General features: G+C 39.8%; 8 protein-coding genes across 8 annotated transcripts; 3 read left to right on the forward strand and 5 right to left on the reverse strand.

The window, feature by feature from the left end:
• Nucleotides 1-9,237: 9,237 nt before the first annotated feature.
• On the reverse strand, nt 9,238-9,690 carry HO173_009633 (uncharacterized protein; the record flags this gene model as incomplete). The annotated part of the gene is made up of 1 exon (XM_037311523.1): nt 9,238-9,690. The coding sequence occupies one exon, from the start codon at nt 9,688-9,690 to the stop codon at nt 9,238-9,240; it is 453 nt and encodes a 150-aa protein (XP_037161679.1).
• Nucleotides 9,691-10,802: 1,112 nt separating this feature from the next.
• Nucleotides 10,803-12,195, forward strand: HO173_009634 (uncharacterized protein; the record flags this gene model as incomplete). Its single annotated transcript, XM_037311524.1, has 2 exons — nt 10,803-11,088; nt 11,141-12,195. 2 exons carry the CDS (start codon nt 10,803-10,805, stop codon nt 12,193-12,195), a joined length of 1,341 nt encoding a protein of 446 aa, XP_037161680.1.
• Nucleotides 12,196-12,497: 302 nt separating this feature from the next.
• On the forward strand, nt 12,498-13,809 carry HO173_009635 (uncharacterized protein; the record flags this gene model as incomplete). The annotated part of the gene is made up of 2 exons (XM_037311525.1): nt 12,498-12,744; nt 12,791-13,809. The coding sequence occupies 2 exons, from the start codon at nt 12,498-12,500 to the stop codon at nt 13,807-13,809; spliced, it is 1,266 nt and encodes a 421-aa protein (XP_037161681.1).
• A 1,873-nt stretch (nt 13,810-15,682) lies between these two features.
• Nucleotides 15,683-16,138, reverse strand: HO173_009636 (uncharacterized protein; the record flags this gene model as incomplete). Its single annotated transcript, XM_037311526.1, has 1 exon — nt 15,683-16,138. One exon carries the CDS (start codon nt 16,136-16,138, stop codon nt 15,683-15,685), a length of 456 nt encoding a protein of 151 aa, XP_037161682.1.
• A 113-nt stretch (nt 16,139-16,251) lies between these two features.
• On the reverse strand, nt 16,252-21,125 carry HO173_009637 (uncharacterized protein; the record flags this gene model as incomplete). Its single annotated transcript, XM_037311527.1, has 2 exons — nt 16,252-16,710; nt 18,918-21,125. The coding sequence occupies 2 exons, from the start codon at nt 21,123-21,125 to the stop codon at nt 16,252-16,254; spliced, it is 2,667 nt and encodes an 888-aa protein (XP_037161683.1).
• Nucleotides 21,126-21,307: 182 nt separating this feature from the next.
• Nucleotides 21,308-22,042, forward strand: HO173_009638 (uncharacterized protein; the record flags this gene model as incomplete). Its single annotated transcript, XM_037311528.1, has 1 exon — nt 21,308-22,042. The coding sequence occupies one exon, from the start codon at nt 21,308-21,310 to the stop codon at nt 22,040-22,042; it is 735 nt and encodes a 244-aa protein (XP_037161684.1).
• A 332-nt stretch (nt 22,043-22,374) lies between these two features.
• On the reverse strand, nt 22,375-23,132 carry HO173_009639 (uncharacterized protein; the record flags this gene model as incomplete). The annotated part of the gene is made up of 5 exons (XM_037311529.1): nt 22,375-22,512; nt 22,573-22,624; nt 22,687-22,941; nt 23,054-23,064; nt 23,130-23,132. 5 exons carry the CDS (start codon nt 23,130-23,132, stop codon nt 22,375-22,377), a joined length of 459 nt encoding a protein of 152 aa, XP_037161685.1.
• Nucleotides 23,133-23,767: 635 nt separating this feature from the next.
• HO173_009640 (uncharacterized protein) lies at nt 23,768-25,738 on the reverse strand (the record flags this gene model as incomplete). Its single annotated transcript, XM_037311530.1, has 3 exons — nt 23,768-25,287; nt 25,344-25,485; nt 25,604-25,738. 3 exons carry the CDS (start codon nt 25,736-25,738, stop codon nt 23,768-23,770), a joined length of 1,797 nt encoding a protein of 598 aa, XP_037161686.1.
• Between the last annotated feature and the right edge of the window lie 2,049 nt (nt 25,739-27,787).

The following is a 27,787-nucleotide window of genomic DNA, read 5'->3' on the forward strand; positions in this document are numbered from 1 at the left end:
TCTCTTACTAGTTAAGGAATTATTCTTTTATTTATCTAGCTTAAATTAAACTATTTCTTTAATATCGTAGATTTCTTCTTCTTTATTAATATCGATAAACGATAACGAAAGCTTAATCTATTCTAATAGTAGATTATTATTATTAAGATATAATAGTTATAGATAAAAGATAAAATAAATATTATTTATAGAAATTAAAAGTTTTAATCTATAAGCGAAATTATTTAAAGCTTTAGTAATTTTAAATAATTTAAAATTTTTATAATCTAGTAATTTACTAGGGCGTATAATTTTAATATTTCTTCTATTAAATATAATTATATCTTTAATTTTAAATTCTAATATTAAGAGTCGATAACGATTAACTTACTTCTTTTATAAAGCTTATAACTATTTAAGCTAACTTCTTAGATAATTTCTTATAATATCTATTTTTTTAATAAATTTATTAGCTAATTTAATATCTCTCTTCGCTCTTTAATTAATAGATTAATCTTAAAAAATCAAGAGTTCTATCCTCGAGCGAGAAATATATTCTTTAATAAAAAGAAATAATAATATTCTCGATAAGGCGTTCTTATCGAAGTTAGTTTCGAACTTTATAATTAATAATAGATTTATCTAATTATCTTAATTATAATTAATATAAATTTTAAAATATTATTTTAAAGTAGCGTTAATATTCTTTATCTATTTATTAATTTTCGAGTAAAATATAATAAAGAGTTTAGATTTAATCTTAATTCTTTTATATAGTTTTCTCTAGAAATATATTATAAACTAAGTATCTCAATCGAAGATAATAATAAATAAGTATTCTTTCTCTCGCTATATGAATTCGATAAAGGTCTAAACTACTACCTTCACTTCCAGAGAGTCTAAAGAAACGAATTTCTTCTTTTTATTAAGTTTATTTATAATCACTATAATATATTAATAAAGATATTTATATTTAAGATAAATAGATAGTAATATAATAAAGTTAATAAAAATATCTTATTAATACTATTCGAAAATAAGAAGAGATTTAAATAGATCTTATTTACTCTTTCTATAAGTCTTAGATCTTTTATAAATATAATAGCTCTTAATATAGCGAGTAATAAAATCTATTATTCTTAGTTAATAGTAAAGTCTATTTACTTTATTATAGATTAATAATCTATTAATATAGCCTTCGAATAGAGAGTTATAAATATCTCTAATAATTTTAATTCGTAATTCGAGAATATTCGATATATATAGTCTATTATTAACGTATAATAATTTATTATAAAGATAATAATTACTTAGTTTTAGCTTAAGATTATTCTTAATTATTTTAAGTAATAGCTTTTTCTATTTAGATACCTTTAATTAAATAATTCTCTAAGCGATATTATTATAATTATAAATATTTTTTATTTAATATAATAACTTAAAAGTATTAGTAGTAGAGATTTCTCTAAATTCTTCTAAGAACTTCTTTTAAGAAGTCTTTATTAAGACCCTTAATAATAATTCTTTATTAGACTTCTTATTATTAATATTATTTTATTTACTAAGTTTATATAATATTATAATTAGAAAAATAATATTTTCTCTTATATCGTCTAGTAGTATAATAGTAAGATATATAATATTCTTAATATCTTTATTAAGATTATTATTTTTAAAAATTATACGATATCGATAACGAGTATAATTATTATTCTCATTTTTAGATAAATTTTTTACTTATCGAATAAAACTATTAGATTTAATACTTTATTTTCTCGAGCGATAGATAATATAAAAGTTAAATTCGAAGAGAAACTTTATTTATCTTACTTAGTAAAAGTTAAGTTATTTAAAAAATATAAAATACTATAAATTTTTATAGTCTAAAATAACTTTAATAAAATCCTCGATAAAAGTACTAGCTAGCTTAAAATATTATTTCTCGAAAACTTATATTATAGTTATAAGTTTCTTATTATAGATATTATAGTTATACTCTATAGAAGATATCTTTTTAAAAAAAAATATTATAAATCTAAGTACTTCGTCTTTATCTTCTTATAATAAAATAATAATAACTATAAAATTAGATATATTCGTTTCTAATTAAATCTTTTTATTTAAGTTAAAGTAAGTAAATATAGAGATAGTAGTAAAAGCTTTCTTAAGTATTTTGAAAGCGAGTTATTTAGAATATTCTTAAGCTTATAAATAGATAAAGTCTTTCTTCTATTAAGTATAAGTAAAATTTGTTAAAAATACGACGATTTTAGAATACTTTATAATAAACTTTCGATAGAAATTAGCGAATTTTAGAAATATTTATATATCTTTAATATATCTAAGTTTCTTTTATTAAGTAATAGCCTTAATTTTCTTTATATCTATTTCTACTTCTTTTATAATAATAATTAATTTTAGATATTTAACTCTAATAATATAGAAATTATATTTATTAATATTAAGATAGAGATTAGCTTATTAAAGTTTTTTTAATATCTTTTTTATATACTAAATATATTTATCTTTAATATTACTATAAATAAGAATATTATCTAAATAAATAATATAAAATATATTTAAATATTCGCGTAAGGTGTTATTAATAAATATTTAAAAAGTAATAGAGATATTATATAATTTAAAAGATATTATTATATATTCGAATAGACTATATTAAGTAAGAAATGCGATTTTTTTTTATAACTCTTTTTTACTCTAATCTCGTTAAAAGTAGCTATAATATCGAATTTACTATATATCTTCACCGCGTATAATTTAGCGAGAGTCTTTTTAATTAATAGAAGAGTATTTTAATTAGAAATAATAAATATATTTAAAACTCTATAGTTCACGTATAGTTTAAATCCTTTATCGAGTTTTTTTATAATTAGAATAAATGCTATATAGAGAGAAGTACTTAATCTAATATAATCTTTCCCTAATATCTTATTAATATATTTTTTTATAATTAATATTTAATCTTTAGAGAGTTTATAAGCTCTCTTCGATAATAAAATAGCTTCTTTTTTAAGATATATTTTATAATTAATAGAGCGATAAGTAAAAAGTTTATTAGTTTTAATGAAATTTTAAATATCTAATTATTTATAATATATTATAAGAACTTATTTCTATAACTATTTTATAATTAAAGGTTTCTTTCTTAGCTTATAATAGAATTTTTTATAATTTTCTATTATAATAGCGACGATATTAATAATAAACTTCGCTTTCTTATTAATAAAGTTAAAAAACTATTTAAAATTTTAAGATTATATAATAATAATTTAATTTTCTAATTTTTTAATTATCTTAATAAAGATATAGATAAAGATCTTTATTATATTTTTTTTTAAATATAATCTTTACTATATAATTTAAATTCTTTTTAAAAAATTTATTATTACTCTAAATAGTAACGAGTTTATTATATAATAAATAATTAGATATATAATAATCTAAATTAAGTATAATAATTCTAAATCTAAAAAATATATAAGAATTATACTATTCTAATTATAGTATTTCTAAAATAATATTAAATTATCTTAATAAGATAATTAAATATTAAAGTTCTTTTATATAATCTTCTAAGATGAGTTTTATTAAGATTATATATATAATATTAAGAATAAAGATTAATTTATTATCGACTAATTATAATTTATAGAATTATATTAATACTATTTTAGATAACTTATTTACTTTAATAAAAGATATATTTATAAAGCTTAATATTAAAGCTTTAATATTTAAGAGATAATTAATCTTAATCTATTCTATTAATATAATAATTTTTCTATAAAAGTCTAATTAGCGTTTATTTTATAAAGAGGCTTCGATAATAATAATATACGCGGATAGAGAGATAGAAGCGAGTATTCTTTCTATTTCTAATTCTTTAATTCTTATATATAAGATTTTTAGATCCCTAGCGACGATTTAGCTAGAGATATTTAATTTTTTAATTCTTATAATAATTCGATAGAGATATTCTTTTTAATATTAACGGCTTTTAAAATTATATTAACTTATTCTTTTATTAATAGATTTATATTTTTATATAAAGTACTATTATCGCTAAAACGATATTTAATCTTTAGATACTTAAAATATCTACCTTCTTTTCAAATTCTATCTATTAATAATTTAAGATATTTATATTTTTATATATTAAAATTTTCGATAATAATATTATTATTATTTTTAGTAAAGAAAGTATTATATTAATTATTTAAGGGGGTAAAGTTCTTATTAATTTTATTAATCTCTTTCTTACTCTTTAAATCTAATATATTATTAATAACTCGAAGATTTATATCTAGTGCTTATAGAAAAATAATTAATTCTCAAAAAGTATTAAAAGATTATTCTAAAATTCGATATTTTAAATATATAAAGATTAGTCGTTTTAGATTAGATATCTTATAAATATTAGTAAATTTTAAGAGAGTAATAGCTATAGAGAATCGTGTATAGAAGTTCTTAAATAATTTCTTTTTATCTATTACTTTTATATTAAATTTAAAATTAAATATCTTAATATTCGATTTAATAATCTTATTATACGTTTTAAATATATTATCTAATTCGTCGATTATTTCTTAAGCGATTTAATATAGATCTAAAATATCTTTATTTACTCTTATTTTAATAATATCGTAAATAGTAAACTTATAATAATTATGTATATAATTAATTTTTTTAAATTTAATAAAAAAGATTATAGCGCTTTATCTAAACTTCGCTTTAAGATATTAATATTAGCTATTCTACTTAGTTTAATTATTAATATTATAAAAATTTAAGATATTAAGATATCGTTTATTTAATTCTATACTCTCTATACGATTCGTAATAGAGATATAATATAAGTTTCGATAAATATTATTAATGAGAATACTCGGCTAATAAGATATAGATATAATTTCTATATCTTTCTTATCGAAGTTTTTTAAATTAGCTAATATATAAGATTATTACTTTTTTAACTATTACTCTTTACACTTTAAGTCTTACTTAAATTTCTTATTTTTTTTAATAAGTTTTATAATATTAATATAATATCTATTATGTAAATCTCGAAGTCTATTATTAATTTCTCGCTTATAAAATAATTAATTATTATTATTACTTAGCTAGATAATAATTACTAATATCTTTATCTTAATATAAATAATATTCTAATTAAATTATTTATTTTATTATTAAAGTACCTTAATATTATAATTAGTAATTCGAAAACTCTCTATTAAAGTCTTTAATTTATTATATTAAATATTAGAAATATCGATAGTGCTTTTTATAAAATTCTATAAATTAGCGATAGATATAAAGATTATAATAAACTCTTCTTTAATAATATTTATAAGTTATACTTTAATATAATCTAAATTAAATTTAATAGTATATCTTTTAAAGATAAAACGCTTTCTCTTATATCGTGCGGATAATATAATAATATTTAAGATTTTTTTATCGAAGTTCTCGAGTTCTTCTAGATAATAACGTATTTATAATTTATCTATAACGATTTAACTTTATATATTATTTAGATTTAAGATTAACGAGTTTATTAATATTAAGCTAGTAAAAGTATAAAGAAAATTTAGTCTAAAATCTATTTCTTTTAATGTATTAAAGATATTTTTTTTTTTAGATTCTTATTTAATCTAGTTAGATTAATCTTTATATAAGTAAAAGATTTTTTTTTAAATAATCTTTCGAGTAGTAAGCTTCTTTAATTATAACTATTAACTTCTTAATAATATACTTTTTTCTTAACTATATATTTAATATAACTAGTAAATAAATCGCTATCGCTTTAGAAGAAAGATAGATAATATTATATTAGAGACTTAATAATATATATAATAACTCTATATTATAGTATAAAGAGAATACTATTTATATAGAATTATTATAAGTATAGACTTTATAGTAAGATAGAAAGATTAAAAGATCTTAATACGCTAAGTCTAATTAGACTATAATATAAGTAAGTAAGATTATAAGATTATTAAAATCGTAATATTCTTTAAAATTAATTAATTGAAATATAATATACGTATATCCTCTTTTAATATATATATACCCCCTTTAAATCCGATTAGCTTTCGCGCGACCGCTAGTCGTATAAAGTATAAATCTCGTAGATAGTTAAAGTAGAACGGATAGCGAGATAGTCGATAGCGAGGTAGTCGATAGCGAGGTGAACGTGATACGCCCGAGATTATATTTAATATCTTTTAGCTGTAGAAAGACTAGATAGCTAATAGATAGTAGATATTCGAGTACGATAGACGTATTTCTAATAGCAACGAGAGAGGGTAGCTAGCTAATCAACTATCGCCCTAGAAGAATAATCTAAAGACCTTATTATTCGACGATTTAAAATCGTCTAATCTTTTAGAATATATTAGAAGAGATCTAGAAAGACTTATCTTACTATTACTAAGAGTCTCGATAATATTCCCTAGAAAGCTATATACGAGATTTATATCTTATGCGACTAGCGGCCGCGCGAAAGCTAATCGAATTTAAAGAGGATATATATATATTAAAAGAGGGTATATATATATCTGCAAATCTGAAAAGTGAATTTCTATATGATTTCCGTCGAATTCGCATTATAAGTACGATTTAGTACGATTTAGTCTATTAAGTAAACTTTATCTATATTTAATTCTTTTCGTTAATTCTATTAGTTTAGCAACTTTAAAAAAAAATTAGTAACTTTAAAAATTTTACGTAATATACTTTAATATACTCTAAGTACTATTCTATATATATATAATATTAATATATATTATTATTAATATACGTATTATTATACGCTATATTAGAGTATTACTTATACGACTAATTTTATTAAATCGTTTAATTTTATAGTTAAATTTAAATTAACGTTAATACTTATTATCGTAGAATCTTATCGTCGTAACGTCGATTATTAGAACTTTTCTTTTTTTATACGTATTATTACTAAATTGATAGAACTAGTAAAAAAGATTAGAATAGTTACTGAATCGGCGGAATTTAGGCGAATTCTAATTAGATTTACTAATCCGACGAATTTTATAATTTCCGCGACAAACGCGCGATTAGCAATTTCAAATTTTATAGAAACTTTTTAGATTTGCAGATGTATATTAAAAGAGAATATACGTATATTACTTTTTAATTAATTTTATAAAAAAAACTCTTCTTAATATATCTTAACTATTAATATAGAATTTCTCGTTTTTTTATTCTTTTTAAAATAGTTCTAGATTTTATAACGATATCGTAACGATTTCTTAGTTTTAAAACGATATCGTAACTGTGTTATAACGATATCGTAACGGTTTTAATATATAAAACGTATTAAAAATACTATAGTTATTTTAACTCGATACGATATTTTATTAATACGTACTAAGATATATAATCGTTAATTATTTAGTTCGTTTTTTATTCTTTATCGTTTAAAGGCGAAGATAGTCTACTAATACGTCTTAATTAAAATAAATAAATAATAATAATTATTAGAACTAGTATAGGTGCGATATTAGTATAGATGAGATAGAACGAGAATAATAAGACTATCGAACTATATATGTGAGAAGAAGGCATGATATAATAGAGGATATCTCCGTTAAGGCTCGCTAGTTATAGAGCTAAGTAATATATCAAGAATACGCTCGTAACACTACCCCCTCTCTTAAAGAGCTATAACCTCTATAGCTGGTAGATCGAAGATATAGACCTATTGCTTGCCTTATATCTCCAAACATCCATAGTCCCTACAGGCCTTAATTGGAGAAGATTTATCTAGGATCCTTTAGAGAATCAGAAGATGCAGGGTATATCTTGCCTGTGTACCTATAAGACTCTCCAAAACCTTCTCCAGTATTCTAGTCTTTCGAAAGAACCATCGCTCGCTAAAATTCATAAAGATAAAGACTTTTAGTGTATGCTATGGTAGGCCAAATTAGTACTTTTCTCCGACGGCGACTGCGACAGCGATATCGCGTCTCGGAGATTCCGCTAGCGCGTCGTCGATAGCACTTTATCGTAGCGTTAAGGGGCTTTTAATTTGACGAGAATCCATAAAGAATTGAATAGATAATAATCGAAAAAGGATTTGTTATGTAATGGCTATCTGATATAATAGAGAAGAAATCGATGAAATGATGCAATCTGATTCGTCGATACCTCCCGAACCGAACCGAGCCGCAGACGCTAAAACTCTAAATTAATATCAAATGATTCTGGTGTGAGTTTCTCCATGGGGTGCCACATAGCCGATCATCGATTAAGACTATCAACGACGACAGTGAGATCCATGAATAACGCACAATGACTTCGGAAGACCTTCAGGTATATAACAATAAGGGGAGCCTGCTTGATGGGCCTGACATAAGGTTATTATCAAGTAATATGGGCCTAAGGAATCAATTTGCGAATGTAAAAGGCCATTCTAATATTGAATGGTTTCAATTCGTTTAGAAACGCGATGTCCGAGATTTTGCCGGGCCACATGCTGTTACATCGCCCTCGAGATCTCGCTTATAGAAAGCCCTGGCAATTAAGCTCGTATGCTTCGTCGAAATTCATACCGGATTCGAAGTATTTATTATACTTTTATATATAAGCTTAGTTTTTATTCGTAAGGTCCTCTATCTTAGTAAGACTTAAATTCTCTATATTAAAAGTAAGACGAGTTATAATTAAGTATTTACTCTTCTTTACATTAGCCTCGACCTTTACTTTTACATATTACTCCGCGAATCTTTCGACTTTCTTTTTAATAAATCCTTTAGCAGATTTTTAATATTTAAGCTATATTTTTATAATATATTTCTTTAACTAAGACGTAGTTTAATTTCTTATTATTAGACGAATTAAGTTATAGAAACGAAGTTTCGATTTCTTTCATATATCGTTTATTAGACTTTTATTTCTAAGATCGTTAAGACTATTATTTCTAAAATTATATTCGATATACTTAATAAGATCATCGTAGAATTTAAGAAATAGTTAACTTTCTTAACTTATTTTATCGTAAATATATTAATAGATTTTTCTAAGAACGGATAAGGGTATTTTATACACGTTACTTAAATGATTCAGAAGATCGTCGACTGTAGAGTACGAGCGATATCGTCGTCTGATAGATACGTGCTGACTGGCTTCCCCTCCAAGTCTCGCTATAACGTAGGCAATTTTGAAAATATCGGTAGAGAAATAATTACCATTGTGGGTAAGCTTGTCCTAGATTCTCATTTTCCAGTCATCGAATGGTATTGAATTAGTGCCTGTGAAGACAGGTGGATCTGGTAGCCTTGGGCTAAGTGGTTGCCTGACTGGCTGTGGAGAGATTGGTCGATGTCGATGTGTTCTAAGTGCCTCGAAATCTCGTGGAGTGGGTGGAGGTGGGGATGGGGGTGGAACAGAGATCCCAGGCGAGTTTTGGCCCTGCGTCTCCTGTTGTTGTCCTGGTATCTCCTCTTGTTTGGTGTGGAATCGCTGATAAAGATCCTCAGCAGATAGAGAGCGCTGCACACGTGGCATATGGAGTCGTGGCGAATTTGGAGGCGAATATCTCGCATGTAGGTCGTCGTATGTAAGGTAGGGATGGCCTCGGTATGTAGGTGATCGGCGATGCGGAGGGACGTATTTTGGTGTTGATGTAGGTGGATTTGAGTGAGAATTTGAGGAACTCATGATGTGTTGAATGTAGGTAAAAACGGAGTGGAGCGGAGAGGTCTCTGAAATTCCGGTACTGTGAAGGCGTTTGCGAGTCGAGAAATTTGGCAGATCTCTGTGTTGAGAGTCGAAATTTGACTGTGACGCTCGAAATAGTATTGTTTCTTTACGGGGGTTTACAACACTCGTTCCTTGACCAATCAGGTCGCCGTAAAGACCATGAATACTTCGAGTATAACTCTTTTCAGTGATGTTACTCCGCTCAGGGGGTTGGTTGAGATTTGAGTAAGTTGTAATGCGGAGCGGAGAAGGATTTCTTGTATTCGATGTAGGGTTGATGGATTGGGCTACCGTTGATAATGTAGGCTATCTGATGTAAATTCTTTCGAATGATGTAGATATTTGATGATTTGAATATGTGGTGGGGCTTCTGTATGGTAGAAATACCCAGCGTTTTCTTTATCAGGCTCGGTCGCTTGCTCCGAGCAGAAAGTGAAAAAAACCCGTCAATTCTCTTCGCCGGGGGGTATACGAAGGAGCCTTATTATAATGTCAGGACTAGTATAGGTGCGATACCAGTATGGGTGAGGTAGAACGAGGATAATAAGGCTACCGAACTATGTAGGTGGGAAGGAGGCATGATATGGTAGGGGATGCCTCCGCCAAGGCCCGCTAGCCATAGGGCTGAGTGGTGTATCAAGGGTACGCTCGTAACAATAATTAGAAAAAATTATATATATATAAATTATAAAGAATCACATAAAGAATAAATTTCGTATATAAAATTTTTTAATTAAATAAATACGTATAAAGTTATTATATATATTTATAGATTTCGTTATTAGCGTAATTCGATTTTAGTATATCTAGACTGAATTGCTAATGCAAGCCCTTGAGTGTATCTGAGCGTGCTAAAAGCTGAATTAGCTATTTGAGCGTGCTAAAAGCTGAATTACGCTAAATATTGAATAACAACTAACGGCGATCTAGAGGCCCGAAAGTATCTTCTTAGCGTAAGACAGTTAAGACAGTGTATGCACAGCTTAAAAACTCCTAGTCTGAAACCCCCTATTAATAATTCTTTCTCTGGCAGTAGCCAGCCTCATTCTACCTTCAGAGAGTCGCCTATCATGCCCAAATCCAAGAACAAGAAAGAAATTAAGGATTTTACTGCAGGTAGACCTCCGTCCACGGATCGATTGCGTCTTCTACCTCTTGAGATACGATTACGCATCTACGACTTTGCTTCGGAACCCTTGACGGTACATGTCAGAAGGAAATGGAAAGGGCGTGAAACAGCATATTCGCGGCTTCTGTCATTGCCTCGGGACAAAAGATACATCGCTTTCCGCCAGCGACACCCTGGTAAGGCGCATGAAGCTTGGCCACCTTCCATTGAAGAGGCATTATTCATAGGTATAAAGGTCGCTGATGTAGCAAATGTCAATATTGCTTACAATCAGTATAGCTCTGGAATGGACTCAGGAAATCCTTGGCGGAATTCCAGGCCTCGGACCCATGAGTGAAATCATCTACGAACATACTGGGGAGCACCGAAGCAGGAAGCAGGTTTCTACCTACCTCCGACGATTAGAAATAGGCAACAGCTACACCTACGACCCAAGAAGTCTCAAGCTGATACCCGGAACGTGCTCGACAATAGTTTACGTGAGACCAAGCGAACGGTTGAAAAGATTCAGAAGGAGTCCAATGCACTTCTCCGTCTCTCAATATGCCACGTCCGCAAGCGTTGGATCAATGCTCCAAAGTCTCCAGGATATCGCCTCCCAATTACCCGCAGCGGTTCAGGCCGACCAGAAATTCCTCTCGCTTATGGACCAGCCAAACCCTACATTAAATGGCGATGTCAACATCTTCCGCGAGTTTACACGGATAGTTGCCGACTACGTCAATGACTTTGACATCTATCTCGCGGCCCCTCTACCTGAGTGCTACTTCTCTCTGCTTTCCATCTCTCGCTTCTACCGTATCGATGCCCTTGCCAACATGGCATCCAGCATCGTTTACGACTTTGGGAACGAATTGACGATGCTGCGTGATTTCAGCAAGCTCCTCAGTCCAGGATCCCACCGCTATATCAGGCATGTCAAGATCAACATGGTCGAAGCTTTCATGCTCCACAACGAGACTCTGCCCTTTATCTCGGAACCAGCCCTCAGCAAGAACTTGGAAGCCACATTGCCCAGCCTGCGCACCTTAACCATCGACCTTTGGCCACGTGACCCAGCGCGCACGGACAAAGAGAGCAGAGCATGGGGTGAGCAGAGCGAAGTCCTTATCCAATCTCTGCACAATGTTAAGGCGAAGGTGAGACTGCAGTTGAGATGGGCAGCGGATTGTGAGAGGTTTGAGAGAGAGTATGTGAGGAATGGGGAATGGAAACGTGTTTGGAGGGACATGCCCGGAGACCAGTCAAACAGCAACGACGGGATCTGTCACAGCTGCTATGAGCTCCATGGCAGTAGTTACAAGGAAGTGGAACGTTGTGGCAGCGAGCAATAGCAGACAAGCATTTCGGGCCCACCAGGCCGTTGATTTCAGGCCGGTAGTCTGGTATGTCGAGGATTAGACGATATCAGTATTGGGGGCAATACATGTTGGGTACTAGATCCGTACTCTCTGTCAAGGGTTTGGAATTTACAAATTCGAAGTAAGGGGTTTTGGTGCCTAGCAAAGTCGATGCAAGGGGATTCTGGCTCTCATCTGCGGACGTGCTTTTAAACCTCTGAAAGGGACGTTGTTTTGCTCTATCGAATACTGTTAGCAATTGGAACATCATCAGTAATCACCCTGCTTGGAAAGCTATGCTGATCGATTCACTCAAGACCCTCCCACCTGAATTGCGGGAGTTTGTCTACTCCTACTTATTGTCCGGTGACGAAGACGGTACAGTACGCATAAGACAGAGACGGAATGTTGAAGACGGGCTCTGGTCTACCGAGGATTTATCTGCCGTACTCGCATCAAATGAAAACCCAATATATGTTGCCCGCCGTCGACAAAGACTTCATCAGAATTGGCCCAACGAGGTCGAGGATGCCTTTTTCCAAGGTATGTGAAGATGAAGTCTCAACATGCACGTACTGATCCACTAAAGCCATGGAATGGCTTAGCAAATACGACGTAAGATCCCGTCGACTTCCGAGCGGGAACAGGGTCATATCTGAGCTCATCTACGAGCTTACGGGGCAAGTGAGAAGTCGGAAGCAGATCTCGAGCCATATCCAAGAATTGAGGGTGTATTCACGCCTCGGACGAACCGAAACTGCGCAAGACGTCGATACACAGCAGGCTACCAAAGTCGTGAATCCTGGACCGGCAGTCTCGTATCAAAATTCAACAATCTTGACCAAAATTTCCGACTCCCTCTCGACCACGGCATCGAAATCAAAAGGAAATCTCTCGCTCCACTGCAGCACCACCTTCGCCCAGAACCTCCTCTCCCTTAGCTTTGTCAACCGTCTCTACCGGAACGAGTGCCTCCATCATCTAGCATCAAACATACGTTTCGACTTCGGATTTGACGGTCATGCACTGCAGCACTTTTGCAGTACCGCGCCCGCGGAGATTTTCAAAGCAATGCGCCACTTGCGCGTCACATTGGTCGAAGGCTATATGCCTCAATTGCCCGACTTGCCGAACCTTCACACTCTCGCTGTTGATCTGTGGCCGCGCAATCCGACACGCAGGCCGCCAAACATACACCGCCCGGATTCGACTGATAGGGCGTGGGGCACGCAGACGGAGAAGCTCCTGGACGGTTCGGGGGTGGTGTTGGCGGTGAGGGCCAGAATCAGGCTGGAGATGAGATGGGCTGCGGATTGCGAGAGGTTCGAGAGGGAGTATGTAGAAAGGGGACGATGGAGACGAGTGAATAGAGATAATGAAAACGGTGCTTCGGATCAAGAGGGACCGACTTGTCGTAGGTGCTACGAACTGTGTGGCAATGGGAAGACTGTTGTGGAAGTGACAGGAAAGGAGAAGGAAGCAGCGTCTGCGGGTCACCAGGGGGTGCAAAAAGTGACGAGGCCAACTAGACCGGATTTGGACAGCTTCTCCAGACCAAACTGGCAACATTTCTGCTATTCTACCACTACCAGATCACCACGTAGCTGATTTAATACCCTTGCCACTGTTATTTACAAGCCATGAACAGCGTTTCGGCATCTCATCGATCCGTTTCTGGATTTCTTCTGAGAAATCTCCTCCCAGGGGTTGCTATGTGGTTACGTCCAAATTCGGCCTAGTTGGCCTCGTCACTTTTGGAAAGCTTGCTTTCTCAATGCTCAAGACTTGAAATCCCAAATGGCTTCTACGCTAAGAGGCTAGTGACCAATCAGATCCTCGATTTCCACGATTTCTAGTCTAAAATACACCTTATTTCTTCATTTTCGTTCTAAACACGGGTACGTCCAAAGAGAAAGCATTAGGGCTATCAAAGTTACTTCTACTTCTTCTAGCTTAAAATATAATAAGCTACTAGTTCTTTGATAGCACCCTACTCATTTCTACTTATAGATAGTAACTATTTCTTCTTCTTCTTAAATAGCCTCGTAATAGTAATACCGTGTTAACTATATTCGATATAGGGCCTTAGCGGATAAAAACGGTCCGAGTGCACATAAAACACCTCTCAAAGTCATTACAACGATTATCCTTATCGCAGTTATGACTTCCACTTCCGCCGCAGTGGTAAGTAGATAGCTAATACAGGCTGTTAGAAAATATCAGGTATGTGATGATATAAAACAGACGGATTGATTCTCCAAAACCTCTCCGGGGCCAGATCCTAAATACAGTACAAAATCAGGTGGCGGGAAAACATGGTGGCTGGGATGCGCGGAGGCCAAAAACATGGTGGCTAGGATGCGCGGGGGCCACATTTCGGCGTCTGTCAAGGCGCGTTTGGGCTTCTTTCTAGCCATAACGCCTGTAGAATCAGGCTTGGCAAGAGATGGCGTGTTATATATATAGAAGGCTACTCTAGAATGTGTAATAGAATACGCAATAAGTAGCTTATGGAGTTGAATAGCAGGTCCGGAGTTGCTATTCAAAAGTCGTTTTTTCTACTTATCATAGGGCTGAAATAGGGCTGCAGGGGTAAATAAGTGACTTATTTCATACGGAGGTTGCCACCGAAAGTCCTGAACATTAGGGTTAGGGCTTTCAAACCCTTGGCATTCTTAGCAAATATCTTAAATATCTTAAATATCAATGCTTTGCATAGTAGCGACATCACTGCTATATATATGGGTGTATGTATATGAAGTACATAGTAGCGATATTACTGCATGCATACGGGGTATACAGTTGCGATATTATTGAATCTAATATATTTGATTAAAAAAAAAAAAAAAAAAAAAAAAAAAAAAAAAAAAAAAAAAAAAAAAAAAAAAAAAAAAAAAACGAATAATGATATTAGTGGTGTCATATGAATGGAATATTAACTATGAAGGTTGCTAAGTAACATGTGTGCCGAAGTCATCAGAGTGCCAAGCCGCCAAGGAGCTAGCCCGAATGGAGCCTAGCGCAAGTCTGGAGAAGGAATGCCGGTTGAAACCATGACATTACCCCCCTCAAATGGCCATGTCCCTATGGTCCAAATCATGGCGACGGCGAGGTGGCAACAGCGAGACGATCGTCATGATCCATGGTGCACTGGCCTTTATGGCCTGAAGCATATTTGCTACCCCTGAAACAACAACTTTGAACTTTTTCTCGCAGACACTCTCAGTGTCCGACCGTGGCATTGAGCCAAATCTCATGGAGGGCCTGCGGACGCAGGCAACAGGGGGTATCAATGTGGGGCAATAGCCCGGGAAGGTGCTTGAAGTAATGGTGTGGGGTGTGGGGTGTATGTGTGAAGATGGTGGGGGTGCTGAGAGCCGAATCGAAACTGATTTACGCATGCGGCTAGGCGGAACGGTTGTTGCTGGTCAGGGGAAGGAGGAGAAATCCATTGCTGCTGCTGCAGGCAAGGCCTATGCCGTCATTGCTTCTCCACAGCCTTCTCCACAGCCTGTTCCTTGGCCACAATGGCCTTTGCCTCTTCAGACGACAATGCCTTTGAGGCCATGCATGCCTCAGTCTGATTGGGCCGATGGCCATAGCTAAGGCATTTGAAACATCGGCCTTCTTTCTTCAGCTGATCCTTCAGCTGTTCCGAATAGGGTGATCGCTGTGGGCTTGATTTGAACTCCTGTTCATCAATCTCTTCCACATCCACGTGCATAGCCTCCAATTGACGGAGGTCTTGGTCAGTCTTTCGCAAATGCTCAACAACTGAGCGGAAGGAAGACGATGAGATACCGGCGATTCGTGACCGGAGCTTAAGAGTAATGAGTCTTCGTAGTGCAGCGATCTTGTGACTTTCGCTATAGCCCAATGGCGTAATAGTAGCTGAAAATCGAGCATAGAACTCGTCAAATGCCTCCTTCTTTTTCATAGTAAACGCCGGGTCATGAAGTAGGGCGTTATTCTTTGCCAGCTTATCGTAATCACCAAACATGCTATAAAGCTCTGAAATCATCTCTTTCGTGGTGTTGTAGGGATCCTCGCTTAGTGGATCTGCTCGTGCCTTAAGCATATCGAATGCAATTGACTTGCAGTGGTCCCGAATATAATCCATTTTGTCTTTTTCACTGGGAAATAATACGGCACTTTGCCGAAACTTGGAGTCCAGGTGGAATCGCCACTCGTCCTACTTCTCTTTTCACCATAGAAGTAGGGCACATCAGGGTATTTCTTATTGTTCCCGACAACAAGGACAGTAGGGACAGGTGTTCCCGTCTTGGTAACTTCCAATTTGATTGGTTGTTCATCCACATCGGAATCCAGAGGCTCTGCTAGAGTAACCGTTTCTTCTTTGATAGTCAAGGCCTGAATTTTGGCCTGCAATTCCGTGTTCGTAGCAGTGAGAGTCTTTGCATTGGAACGATGAAGGTCCCGTGACTCTCGAAGTCGTGTTACGGTTGTGTTGAGATTCTGAATAGTAGTGTTAAGGCCACGAATCTGGGCCTGGTAATGCTGAATCGTCAATGACGATTCAGGACGGGTTTCTTCTTGATCCGAGTCCATAACGGATCAGGTGGAGATCTCTCCACTGATGCAGGCAGGTAACAGGTAAGGCAAGCGAGAGATAGTCGAAATATTCCCCGCAGAGGCAGGGTAGGCAGGTAGGCAGGGAATTCTCCACTGATGCAGGCAGGTAACAGGTAAGGCAAGCGAGAGATAGTCGAAATATCTCCCCGCAGAGGCAGGGTAGGCAGGCAGGTAGGGAATCGTCCGAATATCTCCTCCACAACAAGGCGATTGAGTAGTCGATATTCGAGAGATCTCCGCAGGGTAGGGCAGGCAGGCAGGCAGGCAGGTAGGGAATCGTCCGGATATCTCCTCCACAACAAGGCGATTGAGTAGTCGATATTCGAGAGATCCCCGCAGGGTAGGGCAGGCAGGCAGGCAGGCAGGTAGGGAATCGTCCGGATATCTCCTCCACAACAAGGCGATTGAGTAGTCGATATTCGAGAGATCCCCGCAGAGGCAGGGCAGGCAGGCAGGCAGGCAGGTAGGCAGGCAGGGAATCGTCCGGATATCTCCTCCACAACAAGGCGATTGAGTAGTCGATATTCGAGAGATCCCCGCAGAGGCAGGGCAGGCAGGCAGGCAGGCAGGTAGGGAATCGTCCGGATATCTCCTCCACAACAAGGCGATTGAGTAGTCGATATTCGAGAGATCTCCGCAGGGCAGGGCAGGCAGGCAGGCAGGCAGGTAGGGAATCGTCCGGATATCTCCTCCACAACAAGGCGATTGAGTAGTCGATATTCGAGAGATCTCCGTAGGGCAGGGCAGGCAGGCAGGCAGGCAGGTAGGGAATCGTCCGGATATCTCCTCCACAACAAGGCGATTGAGTAGTCGATATTCGAGAGATCTCCGCAGGGCAGGGTAGGTAGGCAGGCAGGAGCAGGCAGGCAACAATAGCTTAGCTCACGGCTATGTTGGATAGTTAATATTATGTCAGGGAATGAACCGTGTATCGAATAATGATATTAGTGGTGTCATATGAATGGAATATTAACTATGAAGGTTGCTAAGTAACATGTGTGCCGAAGTCATCAGAGTGCCAAGCCGCCAAGGAGCTAGCCCGAATGGAGCCTAGCGCAAGTCTGGAGAAGGAATGCCGGTTGAAACCATGACACCCCCCCCCAGAGGCCCCCCAAAGCCCCCCCAAAACCCCCCGGGGGGGGAGAGGGGGTTTTGGGCCCCCCCCCAAAAAAAATCACCCCCCCCCCCCCTTTTTATTCCCCAAAACCCCCCAAAAAACCCCCCCCTTCTTTTTATTTCCTCCACCCCCTTTATTTGAAAAAAAAAAAAAAAAAAAAAAAAAAAAAAAAAAAAAAAAAAAAAAAAAAAAAAAAAAAAAAAAAAATAAAAACAAAACACCCCCCCCCACAAAAACCCCCAAAAAAAACCAAAAAAAAAACAAAAATAAAAAAAAAAAAAAAAAAAAAAAAAAAAAAAAAAAAAAAAAAAAAAAAAAAAAACCCCCCCCCCCCCCACCCCCCCCCCCCCAAAAAAAAAAAAAAAAAAAAAAAAAAAAAAAAAAAAAAAAAAAAAAAAAAAAAAAAAAAAAATTTATTCCCCCCTCCCCCCCCCCCCCTCAAAAAAAAAAAAAAAAAAAAAAAAAAAAAAAAAAAAAAAAAGTGGAATAAATACTGCAACGACAACGCACGCATTTAAAAGCCTGAGCTCTTGGGGATTGTCGGTTCTCTCAGAAAGTTGATAGTCGCGTACGTTGACCAGATCAAGAACACAATGCTGTGCCCTGCGAACGTGATCGGAGGATTGAGTAGCTGCGTTCAGGAAAGAGCGCTCGATGTCGAGAGGCGAACGCTAGGGTTGTTGTGGACTTAAGGTGGGATCGCGGCTGTCGATACTTCAAGGGGAGCTATGTGGATGAAGGAGGATCGAAGACGATCGAGAGAGTGAAGGGTTTGAGGGCCAGTATGCCTGGTCACACGTGACTTGTAGATTATGGCAAATTGTTGAGAATGATAGGAGGATGATGACGCGCTGTGCCTGTAGTGCGAGAATCGCTGTCAGATGGTCGATACGGAGATGAATGTGCTGGAGATTTCAAAAATTTAATAAGCAGCGAAGGTTCTTGAAGCACTTTAGAAGTGGTGTAAAAGGCGTGAACATTTCTTGCTGTACTACCTAGCACGAACAGTAGGTGCTTTCACCCGGGGACTGGCATTCGTGGAGGCCTTGGCTTTGGAATGCTTGATGTCTTTGGAGCCAGTAGTAGCAACTTTCGATGGGTGCTTAACAGCAGTCGTTCCGTTAGTCGTCTCCTCCTTCTCGACTGACTTGGCGTTGATATCGGCCTTCTTCTTCCCATTCACGGCCTTGGGATCAATCCCTTTCCTCCTCAAGCGATTTCTCCTTGCCTTCTCCATGTATTTCTCATCCTCCGAGTCATCGAAACTACCAAAAGCTTGCTCCTCATCTTCGTCATCAGTTGCGATCGGCGTCCTGTCTACCATACCCAATGGATCGCTATTCTTAGCGCCATTCGCTACTCCCTCCTTTGTCGACATATTTGGCGATGGTCCCGTCTTCTTGAACTTGCTCACGAAGAAGCCGTCGACATTGTAAGCGTGTGGGTAGAACCGTTTCGTCATCTTCATCTTCGGATCGAACTGCTTGCCCATGTAGCTCACAAAGCCATCTACACCAAATGTCAAGCCTGTCTCTACAAGCTTGACATTCGGTCGTTTCTTAAGAGCGTAATGCACAACCTGTTCGTTCTCCTCAATGGATACGCTACACGTCGAGTAGATGATGTAGCCTCCAGTCTTACTCGTGTGATCGACAGAGTCAATAGCGCAGAGTAAAAGCTGCTTCTGTAGGTGCGGCAGTTGCATGAAGTCTTTCTCCGTTTTGTTCGTCTTGATGCTGGGATCTTTCGCGATAACGCCCGTACCAGAACACGGAGCATCGAGTAGTACGCGATCGAAGCCACCGATCACCCTTGGAAATTCTCTAGCGTCATGGTTGCAAACAATGGTATTTTTGACACCGAGACGGTGAATATTGCCTATCAAAGCCTTGGTTCTGTTTTTGTTACTGTCATTTGCAAATATGCTGCCGGTGTTCTTCATCAGAGCGGCGATATAGGTAGTCTTTCCACCAGGGGCCGCTGTCATATCCAGAATCCTTTCATGTTCTTGAGGTGCGAGAGCCATAACGGGGAGGAACGAAGACGCGGCCATGATGATGTACTGGCCAGCAAGATACTCCGGCGTAGCTCCCAAGGGTACTTGGCTTTCGAATACCTGCAACCCAACTTTCGACCACTTCCCCACAGGCTCAAGCGTCACGCCTTTGTTGATGAGCGATTGCGCTAGCTCTCGGCGATGGGTTCGGATGGTATTTGTGCGTATGACAACTGGGCGGGCAGATTCATTAGCTTCGAAGAATGCGAATGCTTCTCGGGGTGTGAAGAGGTTGAAGAGCTTTTCTGCAAGGTAGGAAGAGTAGCCGTAGTAGAGGCAGACATCTTTAATGAGTTGGGCTGTGTATTCGGCGCGGGATCGACCCGGTTCAGAAAGTTTGGAGAAGTCGTCCAGGACGCGGACGGTGTCTGTAATGCGTGATCGAAGGAGTTGCAGGTCTGGCGCCAGTCTCGATACTGGGCCTGCATCTTCATCCTCATCGTCCAAGACATTTGGTCGGTCACCATCTAGGTTGGTTTGCAAAGCTGCTTCTTCCAGCTCAAGCTGCGCCTCCGCTGCGTCTTCCTCTTGCCTTTCATCTAGTCGCCTCGACAGTCCCGCGATGTTTGCAGCCGTGAGTTTCTCTTCGGCATCAGACTCATCTTCATCCTCCGAAAATCTCGCTTTCTCTTGCTGTGGGTCCGAATCATACACCGAAGATTCAGACCCTAAAAACTCATCCCCCAGGCCCTTCCCATCTTCCGACATGCCATCTTCCTCTCCACCAAGCAAGCCTGCATCCTTTTCCTCCTCTCCTCCTAAAAGGTCCGCCGCATCATCGTCGGTGCTAATTTCCTTCTCATTGCCTCTCAAAAAATCTGCCGCATCGTCGTCCGAGCTCTCGTCTTCGTCTTGCAGCGCACCAGACATGACAGCATCAGCCATCCTCATTCCCTTTCCACCTTTTTGTCCCTTCTGCGCCTTGCCGAAGCCATTGGCGAACTTTCCCTTGGTAGCAAGCTTAAGTCCCGAGTTCGCGGTGTGATTGTATGCTGGATTCGCAGGTGTTGGCACTCTAATTTCTCCAGAGGCTTTTCTCTTCTTCCCTCTCGCAGAGTCGTCAAAGTCGCCGGCTTTGCGTTTCATCAGAGAGGAGATGCGAGACTCGTCCAAGGGTGGCGGCGGACCTTGCTTCTTCATGCGGCGACCTACTCCCATGATTGCGACTGTGGGTTCTTATAAGACTGTACTTTTGTAAAATTCGACCGCCGTCAAGTAGTCCCCGTTCAGAATCCAGAAAAGTTCGTGCGATAGGGCTGCCAGTTATCTTAGCGCCTTGGCACCTCTCCACTACCAAAGGACTAAAGTATGGAGCTCTCTCCGCGCTTTCTTACCTTAACATGCAATCCGAGCACCACGAAACCCTCTTCTCCATATTTAGCAAAACACACCCGCCCGACTACCTCCCCGACGGCACAATGACCGAACTATCCTTCGCCAAGACATTTCTCTCCTCACTCGACTCCCGCCCTCTCAAACTCGGACCAGATTACACTGCAAACCCCAAAACCGTCGAGCTGAATGGACCGTACACGCTGCCCAAGATGCCTACGCCATTCAAGCGGGCAACACAATCGGGGCTGGTAGACGAGGCGGCGCAGAAGCCTAGTGTGCTCAACGTTACGCTGAAGAGCTCGAGGAATCCGGTGCTGAGTCTAAGCCTGCCGAGCACCGATTTGGGCACGACGGTGCTTGATTTCAAGCAGAGGGTGGCTTCGGATTTGAAGCTCGGAGGAACGGAGAAGATACGCATACTGTACAACAAGAAGCCAGCAGGGGATGTGAAGACGCTGAAGGAGCTTATCGGAGACGAGCCTCTACAAGCAGGTCAAGAACTAGAGCTAGGCGTCATGGTTATGGGATACAAAGAAGCCGATGTAGCGAAGACGGAGGATTCGACTATGAGAGATGCAGAGGGAGAGACGTCAATTGCGCAGGGACCGAGTGGAGAGGAGGTGCTCAGTGCGGAGGAGTTCTGGACAGACCTTAAGGGGTTCTTGGTGCAGAGGCTACGGGATGAGGGGAAGGCTGGGGAGGTATTTGATAAGTTTAGGGGGAGTTGGGAGAAGAGGTAGCAGCGGTGCCCTAGAGCAGTGTTTTAAGGCATGGAAACGCGGGTTCCGTACACATATCGGCGAACAGCCACAGCAAGTTTTGGGCATTCGAGAGCAGCGGAATCTGACTTCAGAAGCTCGGGTAGGCACTGGCTCAGTAACGTTGGGCAATGGGCACAGAGCACGTCAAAGACGTCAAGCTTCGAGTCGTACAAGTAGTGAAACAGATGATCGATCATGAGCATGGAATCTATGCACCACAGGCTCTTCAAACTAGTTTGCCCACCAAATCTTCAACAATCCTTCCACCTTTCCCATGCCGTCCTTCGTCAGCAGTGTTCCCAAGCTCCGCTCTAGCGCTTTCCTTTGCTGATGTCCTTCAGAATGGTTGCGTACTCTATTTCGTCATCCCGGTTGGCTTGTACTTCGGCTGCGATACCGTTGAGCGCGTTCTTGAGGGATTCCTTTGATGATGCGTAGGTCATTCTTGGCTGCAAGATTCCCAAAATTCAGCTTTATGTCAATGAGCACAGCGTAAATGACAATCTTACGAAGACCAATGTTCCCTCATCTGGGCTCCACGAAATGAAGACAATCTTGTTCCTATCCCTTTGTCAGCCTCATCTTCCCGCCCAGGTTCCTTCTATTAAGAAGTCACAGCATACCTCGTTCCCTCACCCCCCTCCAACTCATACTGAAAGTCATAAACGGCATATCTGGGTCCCTTGCCCTCCTTCCCCTTATGCCCCGCCTTTGCATTCATCAGCTTGCTCTGGAACGTCTCCCAGTCAGGATCAGAGCTCGAGTCCTCGACGACAATCTCCTTGTAGTCATCGGACAGCTTGTAGATGATGTATTTGACCGATTTGCCTAGCTTGAGCTCATTGAACTTAGATATGCACTCGGGCGAGACGGAGACTCTAGTGGACGCTGTGGTGTTAGCGGAACGAGTTGAACTAGGGTAAAGCCGCGTTTCTTCGGTTTTTCTGCATCATAAGGGAAGTAAGGCAGGTGGGAATGGGGGAGGGGTACCCGGATTTACTCTATGAAACGGTTAGCACGTCCTTTTGTGTCGCTGGCGGAGGAGGCACGCGAAGGGCAAGCTTACCATGATTTCGCAGGGTCGAGAAGACCAAGAGAGTGAAGATAGATAGGATGGTTAGAAAGCTGTATATCCAGCACGGCGTCAGCGTCAGCTTGAGTCAACTTGGCAGCCTGGCACCTGGCACAAGGGCGTGCAGGTGGGGTGGGGAAGGATGAGATGGAAGGCACAGAAGCTGATTGGCATACCAAATAATAGCAGCTTACAATATTGTGGGCGGTGCTTTGGTAGCTGGTTGTTGTGTAGAAAGGAAGTAGAGTACCTAAGACAATCCTTGCCGTTGCGGTAGTGGGGAGCAACATTGTTGTCGCTTGGCGGCTGGTGGGGCGAACCTTTGCTAGCGCCCTTTCCTCGAGTGTACTCCAAGGATTGAACGACGCTGAAAGAAATCTAGTGGTGACTGATGAACGCTGAGGTACTGAATGTTTTGAGTTTTTGTATTATGATCCAAGCTATGGACACTTTGTACATTTGTATCTTACATGAAATCGACCGCTTTTGCTATGCTATCAGGCAGGGTGCGAAAGTAACCTGAGTGGAGAGACCCAAGGGGGGTGCGATAACGACACTTGCCGAGAATCAAAGTCATGTCCAGTACGCCGGCTGTGGATATCGACGAAGAGAAGCAGAGACGGCATGTCCGCTTAAAACATGCCTCCACCGCCCATGCCACCCATTCCTCCCATGCCTCCGCCTCCCATACCACCACCTGGCGGCCCCTTCTCTTCTGGCGCCTCAGTGATGGCGACCTCCGTGGTACCAAGCAGCGAAGCGACGCCACTAGCATCAACGAGAGCAGTGCGGACGACCTTAAATGGATCAACTATACCGGAAGCGATCATGTCAACATATTCGCCCTTTGCGCTGTCAAAGCCCTTGTTAAAATCTGATCCGAATTCATCCATAAGCTTGCCAACGACAACGCTACCTTCAGTACCAGCGTTCTCGACAATTGTCCGTGCTGGGCGAGTGATGGCGCTCTTGATGATACTGACACCCAGCTGTTGATCAAAGTTGGTGGGCTTGACGGAGCCTAGCGCATTGGCGGCAGCTTTCAAGAGTGCAGTCCCTCCACCTGGTAGGATACCTTCCTCTACGGCTGCACGGGTCGCGTTCAAAGCATCAACAACGCGGTCCTTCTTCTCTCCAACTTCAATTTCGGAAGCACCTCCAACCTTGATCACAGCCACGCCTCCGGACAGCTTAGCCAGGCGCTCTTGTAGCTTCTCCTTCTCGTAGTCTGACGTTGATGGATCATTCATGACGCCGCGAATCTGCTCGCATCTCTGCGCTATTGCGTCTTTGCTGCCCTCGCCGTTGAGTATGATGGTGTCCTCTTTCGTAATCGTGATCGAGCCAGTTGATCCAAGCATATCCGGCGTAGCTTTCTCCAATTTGATGTCAAGCTCGTCCGTGAACACAGTGGCGTTGGTGAGAATGCCGAGATCGCCCAGAATGGATTTGCGATTGTCACCAAAACCAGGAGCCTTGACAGCGGCAACTTGTAGCTGACCACGTAGCTTGTTGAGGATACAGACTGCCAAAGCTTCTCCATCGATGTCCTCAGCAATGATGACGAGTGGGCGACGCATCTGAGTGGAGGCTTCGAGCGCGGGTATTATGTCCTGGACTGCGGATATCTTCTTCTCTGACAGAAGGATCAAGGGCTTCTCGAATTCAACCTTTTGGGACTTGGTATCGGTGATGAAGTATGCGGAGGTGAAGCCACGGTCGAATCTCATACCCTCAGTGACCTCAAGCTCGTCCTCGATCGTCTTTCCCTCTTTGACAGTGATAACGCCCTCCTTGCCAACCTTCTCCATAGCATTTGAGATAAGCTTTCCCACATGGGTATCACCGTTTGCTGAGATGGTGGCCACCTGAGCAATCTCTTCGCCAGTGGTGATATCGCGCTTGTTGTTCTGTAGATATTGCACCACTGCTTCGACAGCGGCTTGTGTACCTCTCCTCAAATCCATAGGATTGCATCCGGCAGCGACGTTCTTGACGGTCTCAGAGAAGATGGCGCGAGCGAGGACAGTGGCGGTTGTGGTACCATCACCAGCTACCTCGTTTGTTTTCGAGGCAACATCTTGTAAGAGACGGGCACCAAGGTTTTCGAACTTGTCCTGTAGAGTGATCGCTTTAGCGACGGTCACACCATCTATAAGCTGATCTTTAGCATGGGCATCTTTTCTCTAATGGTCTTTTGAGCGGCACCTTTGGTGATCTTCGGAGAGCCATAGCTCGATTCGATCAAGACATTTCGTCCTTTGGGTCCTAGTGTGGTTGCTACAGCTTTGGAGAGTGTCTCAACGCCCTTCAGTAGGGCCGCCCTCCCGTCGACGCCGAATTTAAGGTCCTACACAGCGCAGCGTTAGTGATTGAATAGCTTGATCGACGTTGCTAACGATCCTAAGGGACGATTTGAGGATCGATAGCAGGCGAGCTAGAGGAGCAAGCAAGACAGTCGCGCGTACCTTATGAGCGAATCTCTGCTGCTGAAAGTTGAGGGCGGTAGCAGCGGCCGGCCGTGATCTTGAAAGTGTGCTGGAGTATGGGGAGACTGATGGCAGGAGCGAAGCTCGCCCTCTTGAGCTGAGAGCTCGCTGCATATTTTCGATAGAGCTTGATCCTCGGGGCAAAGAAAGAGGACTGATGGATCTGTTGTAGACAGGACTAAGGTACCTTATAGAATGAGCAGTGGAAATGCAAAACTAAGTATTGAACCAGCGAGCATCAAAAATATTTCTGGATGATTCTTCGACTAGTCCTAAAAGCGTAAAAGTTGCCGAGTACCCCTGTCGTTTGGATATAGGGTTTTTCCGGAGTCCGGTTTACTCTTAACGTCTGTTCACTCCCTTCTCTCAATACTACTGCTGCTTCTTACTGATGGTTGTGCTCCTGTGATTGTCAGTGCCCTTCAGAACTGTTTATGTGTGCTTCTAAGTTTCTTCGCCGCACTGACTGGATCCAGACTGTCAGGATCAAAAAGGGAAAGGCTGAGAAGAATGAAGGTGAGTGTGCAGAAAGCAGAGAATCATCACTACAATCCCACTCAATGAAGGCAATGGAGCTTGGTATAGTGTGAGCATTGAGACCCTATTCCAGTGCGAGATCCGATGTTGCTGTCAAAGGAGAAGTGTACAGTAAGCCAATCAGTATAAATTGCATTGCCTTTCGCATCTCTTAGAGAAGACATTTTTCTATGCGCAAAGATATTCTGCAATCCACAAGGAATACTGTGATGGTTGTGTTATTGGTCGTCATCCCTTGAGATGCGGGAGATGTTTGCAGACCCTTCCCAAACCCCCCACTCCCTACCTGCATGACAACGTGAACGTGCCAATCAGAGAATAACGGAATTTTCCATCAGCACCAGAGCGGCAGTAAACAGCTATCACCTGATTCTGACTATCCCCCACTCCCAGCTTGCATATGAAAGTGAAGACACAATTTTCAAAGTGACAGACCTTTCCAAGTCACTAGAGAGGGAGTGCAGACGGCTCTGAAGATTTGACCTTCCCCAGCCCCAGATTGCATGAAAATATAGAATCCCCCACCAAACCGTGACAGAGGGTTTTTTGAGCCACTAAAATGGCAGTGGAGATGCCTGTCGAATACTCATCATTCCTACTGCTAGCTTGCACAAGAATTTGAGGATATCAACGGCGTATTAATAGTATCTCGCCAAGCCACTGAGGAGGCAGTAACGATGGTTCCCGGTGCCGGAACCTAGAGCTGTCAATCCGAGAGTTGGGGAACCTCTCCGAGCGACTGGAGACACGGTGCAGATAGATAGCTAGGCCAGAGCACGAGGCTGCCAATCGAAGAGCGATGAATCCTCTAACCTGTTGGGGAGAAGGAGAGGGTGGTGGCCGTTCCGAAAACATGGAACTGCCGATGGGGGTGTGACAGAACCTTTGGAGGAGAAGGTAAGGGTGGCGTTCGGGGCAACAGCGTGAAGCTGCCGATTCGGAAGTGATGGAATCCCTCCGGAACTAGAAAGAAAGTGACTTCTGCTGCCGCGTGACGCATGACCCCCGCAGTGATGTGTTGTCTTCGAGTGACTGCTCTCTGTGAAGCTCGCCTCCCGGCTGACTTGACATCTTCCCTTACTTAAGCTCCTTCTCGACAGACCACCCAACATTCCTACTCAACAACTTCCAACATCCAGGATGAGGCCTTCGTGCAAGCCATATCCTTTTATGATAAACATGTCTGTCTTCATAGTCCTGTATAGGATCTCGCCAGGCCTTATTAGAGTTGGACAAAGGACATCCAGCTGAACGGTTCTGAAACGCTGCCGACGATCTTCCTCAACAACTCCGGTTTCCAGAATAAAGCTTTCATGTGAGCCAGATTCTTTTATGATGACTATGTCAGTATTTGTGACCCTGTGTAGGAGCTTGTCGAGCCTGCCAGAGCTGGACAAAGGACATCCCGTTGAACGGTACTCAACACGCCCACGGTCTTCCTCAACGATTTTGAACACCCGGGGACTGCCTTCTTTGCACGCTCAACATATTGACTTTAATCATTTTAAAGGACATCCTATTGAACGGCTCTCAACATACCCACGATCTTCCTCGACATTTTCGAACACCCTGCGGTTACCTTCTGAACACGCTCAACGTATCGACATTGATTATACTAGCCTTCGT

Source organism: Letharia columbiana, assembly GCF_014066305.1.
Source record: "Letharia columbiana isolate WasteWater2 chromosome Unknown Sc0000041_s0, whole genome shotgun sequence".
NCBI lineage: Eukaryota > Fungi > Ascomycota > Lecanoromycetes > Lecanorales > Parmeliaceae > Letharia > Letharia columbiana.